This window comes from Octopus bimaculoides, chromosome 19 (assembly GCF_001194135.2).
Source record: "Octopus bimaculoides isolate UCB-OBI-ISO-001 chromosome 19, ASM119413v2, whole genome shotgun sequence".
Lineage (NCBI taxonomy): Eukaryota > Metazoa > Mollusca > Cephalopoda > Octopoda > Octopodidae > Octopus > Octopus bimaculoides.
Window position 1 is genome coordinate 48135646 of NC_068999.1, and position 5312 is coordinate 48140957.

Consider the following 5312-nt stretch of genomic DNA (forward strand, 5'->3'; position numbering starts at 1 on the left):
GGGTGTGGAAAGGAGTTTCGGAAAATTCACACGAGTTAGTTTTAGTTTCTCATTAACTTCTAGAAAAACGTTGATTTTTCTTATTGAAATTTTCTACAAACACATTTCAGACTATATAAATTACTATTATATCGGAAATTAATATGAAAAGAAAAAGAAAAAGAAAAAAAAATAGTGGGCTCGCACACATTCATGCTGACACATGTCACGTACATCTACAAAATGAAACTTGAAATTTCCAAGAAAAATTGCGATGTACGTGTACTCATTTTTTTTCTTTTTCTTTTCACATTTTCTATTTTATTTTTTTTCTCTCCCCCGCTTTCTTTTTCTTTTCTTTGTCTTTCGTTTGTAGAAACTTATATTACGGAAGAATCATGACTATTGTTTAGGATTTGTATTTACAATGTGATTTTGTATGATTCTTATATCATATACATACGTGTTACATATGTAATGAATCTTTAATGTTTGTAAATAAACAAAACTTAAAAGTTAAAAAAAAAACATTACTATTAGAATTGTCACCTTTAGCTGCCATTGGAACCTAGTCATAGATTCAGTTATTCTATTATATACAGTTATAAAGTTAGTTGCGAAAATTATCTATAAAGACAGTTAAAAATGAAATGCAATTAAATTTGTTTTCATCGACTTGAAAAATAAACATTTTTCTGCTTAAATTCCGATATAATCGTAATTTTCATATATAATATATTATGTATACGTCTTTTAGAACATTGTCATTTTTTTAACAAGATCTTGGGATGTGCTAGAAACAACAGCCAAATTAACATAAACGTTTATTTAGACGAAAGAAAATTACCTTTCTAAACCTTTCTGTTAAAACTGTATTGAAACCATTTGTGGAGATTTTATTTTTCACCATAGCAACTGGTCGTACACCACACTACATGTCAGGTGACTGTTCGGTTTTGATAACCACTTAAAATTTCTATAAAATATCACTAAAATCAGAAATCACGAACTATTCCTGGATTAAACAACAACAATGAACCGATGAAGGAGCCTCGAAGTGGTCGCGTGACGTGCTAAAGATAGCTGTCAAATTCCCTTTAAATTGCACTGACCATATAAAGGCGGGGTGGTCGCGGTTGGAAATATATTTCGGATCTTTTTTAAAACGGGGGCCACATTTTTCATTAATGTTTTACGTAGTGTTTTTGGTACCGAAAGACTTTCAAACTTCGTATACTTATCTATTTTGTGTTATAGAACAGAAAAATATTTTTGTATTCGAATTTATTTCATGTAAAAAATTGTCTTATTTCGATAATTTCAACCAATCACTGACAAGTATTCAGTTGTTTATATTTACTCCTTTGGCTGATTAAGCGGTGTAAAGCGTATTTAATTTCCATAGCTTCGTTTGCTTTTTTCTTTTTAAATTTGCTGTTTTACCCTAACCCTAACCCTAACACCGATAGAATTGTTTCAGAATCGTTTGTTTATGTAGTCGGCACTTAATGTATATCGGCTGATTGGACGTCAGTGATTGGTTGAAATTACAGAAATACGACAACTTTAACATGGAATAACTTAGGAATTTCTTTTTTTTTAAAGAAGACTAAGAGAAAAAGATGTTTTATATGACACATTCTACCAGTGTTCCAAGTTTCAAAGTGTTTCGTTAATGAAAAATGTGGCCCCCGTTTTAAAAAAGATCCGTTACTGGAGAATTTGAATATAGCTATTTGCAGATTTGGCAATAACGGTGACAAATTTATCAGTATATTTCTGAAAGTTAAAAATTGCTTTTAAAATATCCATTATGAAACAGAAAGTGAAAATTACATAAAGTTTGTTAATAGGTGCATGCATTCAAGACTAATATATAGATATATATTAGAAAGAAACGGAGAGAGTGGAATGTGCTAGGAACAACAGCCAAATCTCTCTTAAATCACACACTTTTTCCTCCGAAAATATTAACTATTTTTGGTAATTTTTTGGATTAACACCCACGGTGCACCAGCATGACCGCAGCCACTTGGCTGAAACACATAAATAAATAAATAAATAAAAAACCCTAACACTAAAACCCTAACCCTGACCCTAAAACCCTAACCGTAACACCCTAGTGAAGATCATGCGGGTGTTAATCTGAAAAATTACCCTTTTTTTTTTTCTAACCGAAAAGGTTTCTCTATGGTTTTTAAGAGTGTAGTGAAAAAAAAAAAAAAAAAAAATTGTCCAGAGGAGAGTGAAAAAAAAAATCATAAATTTATCCTTTCCAATGCCATTAACCGTTTACCAGTACTGAAAAAAAAAAGGAGACATAAAAAAACATCGGATGTAGCCTAAATGCTCTGTATAACCATGAGTAACCTCTTGACTTCTCTATCCTTTTATCCAGCAGAACATCCAGGTTGGGGCAGTTGGAGAACAGAGAAAGAAAGAGCTGTACCAGCACTTGATTGGTACTCACTTTCAGATTTTCAGCAGAGTAGATTGGAGCAATGTGAAATGAAGTGTCTTGCTCAAGGACACGACAAGCCACCATATCAAGGATCTGAACCCACAATAGATCTTAACCTAAAATACTCTAACCAAAAGGCCATTCCTTCACCTACTCCAGTGGATACTTTCTGAGATAATGAGCATACTACTCCAATTAGTAATGCTCATTACTTCTGCAAGTATAGTGAAGTCTCTGCTTTACTGAAAAGGTTTATCAATACTAAAGCAGCAAGTCAAGAGTTGTCTCCCATATTTGCTGGTATAATTAAAATAATATCGATTTCTTCCAATAGTAACCTTTTCCAGCCAAGATTTGACTACAGTCTCTAGAAGCTTCACATAGCCATCTGAATTGAGCCTAAGGCCCTTTTCAAAGGTGTAGGGCTGCACGATGACACCCTTACTGGTGACACACTCGAAGACCATCACAGTTTGGGGTAACTTAGATTTCATGATGTCCATGTCATGTTTTACAACCTTTAGTGTTTGTCTCCCATATTTGCTGTAGTAGCTTGCTTACCAGCCACATGGTTCCGGGTTCAGTCCCACTGCGTGGCACCTTGGGCAAGTGTCTTCTACTATAGCTTCGGGCCGACCAAAGCCTTGTGAGTGGATTTGGTAGACGGAAACTGAAAGAAGCCCGTCATATATATATGTATATGTATATATGTATGTGTGTATGTATATGTTTGTGTGTCTGTGTTTGTCCCCCCAACATCGCTTGACAACCGATGCTGGTGTGTTTACGTCCCCATAACTTAACGGTTCGGCTAAAGAGACCGATAGAATAAGTATTAGGCTTACAAAGAATAAGTCCTGGGGTTGATTGGCTCGACTAAAAGGCGGTGCTCCAGCATGGCCACAGTCAAATGACTGAAACAAGTAAAAGAGTAAAAGAGCCACAAAATTGAGATATTGATGTAATCAACCCTAATATTTTGATTTCCACCCTGAAAGGATCATGAAAAAGAAAAGCTGATCTTAGTGGATTCTGAACTGAAAAATTGAAGGGATGCAACTAAATACTGAAAAAGCATGTCTGATGCTGTAATGATTCCCCACTCTACCGCTTTAATTTCAAATAGCGTTAGCAATTGGCTAAATGTTGTCTCTTCCACATTGCATAATACTACTACTACTACTATAACACTAATAATGGTAATAATTTTTATTATTAACACAAGGCCCAACATTTTAGGGCCAACCCTAGTGCTCAACTGGGGCATAAATATTGACTCAGAGGATGAAAGGCAACGTCATTTTATGCCACACCTCAGCAAAATAATAATAATAATAATAATAATAACAATGATGATGATGATTTCAAATTTTGCCACAAGGGCAGCAATTTTGGGGGATGGGTATAGTTGATTACATTGACCCCAGTGTTCAACTGGTATTTAATTTACCAACCCCGAAAGGATGAAAGGCAAAGTTGACCTCAGGAGAATTTGAACTCTGAATGTAGCGGCACACAAAATACCACTAAGCTTTTCACCTGGTATGCTAATGGCTCAGCCCGCTTGCCACCTTATTTTAATAATAATAATAATAGTAATAATAATAATAATAATAATAATATTCACAGACACGACAGAGCTGGGACCTATATACACTGGAAGCTATGCCAACACTATGGAATAACAACAGAAAAAAGATGGTATAAACACACGCCAGAAAAGGTCACAGAAAACGAGAAAGCAACCATACTCTGGGATATGCCAATACACACAGATAGAGAAATTAAGGCAAATAGACCAGATATAGTTGTCAAAGATCATGAAGAAAAAAAATGCTTTCTAATTGATGTATCAATACCAGCAGATGACAACGTTTCTCTAAAAGAAATGGAAAAACTTTCAAAATACAAAGACCTGGAAATAGAGATAACTCGAATGTGGAATCTAAAAACAGAAACAATTCCTATCATAGTAGGTGCCTTAGGTATAATAAAAAAATATTCAGACAAATACATAACAAAAACACCAGGACTTACAAATATATATAACATACATTCTACGCAAAACACTTTCAATACAGTAAACAAAAGAGCACCACAGCAAACCACAGCACATACCCAAGGCGCACAGAGCTGCGCTCGGTAGTGAAGTGAAAGCACGTTATAAAAATAAAACTACTGAACAATAATAATAATAATAATAATAACAACAACATCAATAATTTACTGCAAAGCAGTAAACAAAAGTGTAGTTGGTTATAGATTCCCAAATATCAAGTTTCTGGGTCACTACTTTTCTGATGGTGAGAGTACCAAAGGAATTTTGGTAAATCTTTCCTCCCTGTTGCTTACAGCATTTACTGATATAAGCAGGTGAAACATGCACATCCACACACATACACACGCACACCCATAAGCACATACACACACACATATATGCTTATATATTTACATATGTACATCTATTATATTTTACTTAACTCAAGTCATTGGACTGCAGCCATGCTGTGGCCAGCCCTGAAGGGTTTTAGTTGAACAAATCAAATCCAGGGTTCATTTTATTCATTTCTCATGCTAAACTGGTAAGTTACAGGAATGTAGACAAACCAGCACTGGTTGTCAAGTGGTGGTGGTGGTGGTGGAAACAAATACAAGGATATGCACACACACACACACACACACACACACACACACACACACTCGTGTGTGTGTATATATATATATATATATATATATAAAATTATAATTAAGGGTATCTAAAAGATACCATCATGCTAGATATAGCAGTCGAAACTTGACTCTAAAACCACATTAAATATTCATACTGCACCAGAAGAGAAAACAAAGAGACAAAATAAACTAGAAAAAAGTT

At 34.5% G+C, this 5312-nt stretch overlaps 1 protein-coding gene across 4 annotated transcripts in view; it reads left to right on the plus strand.

Moving 5' to 3' along the window:
* The window catches only part of LOC106877032 (uncharacterized), a 57428-nt gene that overhangs the window by 8504 nt on the left and 43612 nt on the right, over positions 1 to 5312 (plus strand). For 2 of the 4 annotated variants that reach the window (XM_014925815.2, XM_014925816.2), the window contains exon 1: positions 7 to 255. The exons of 1 other annotated variant lie outside the window; for it this stretch is intronic. In XM_014925815.2, the coding sequence (XP_014781301.2) occupies positions 193 to 255 (63 nt within the window). In that variant the 5' untranslated portion in view covers positions 7 to 192. Of the gene's footprint in view, positions 1 to 6; positions 256 to 4410; positions 4426 to 5312 lie in introns of those variants that run through there. One more of the 4 variants, XM_052974854.1, reaches the window with a different exon arrangement.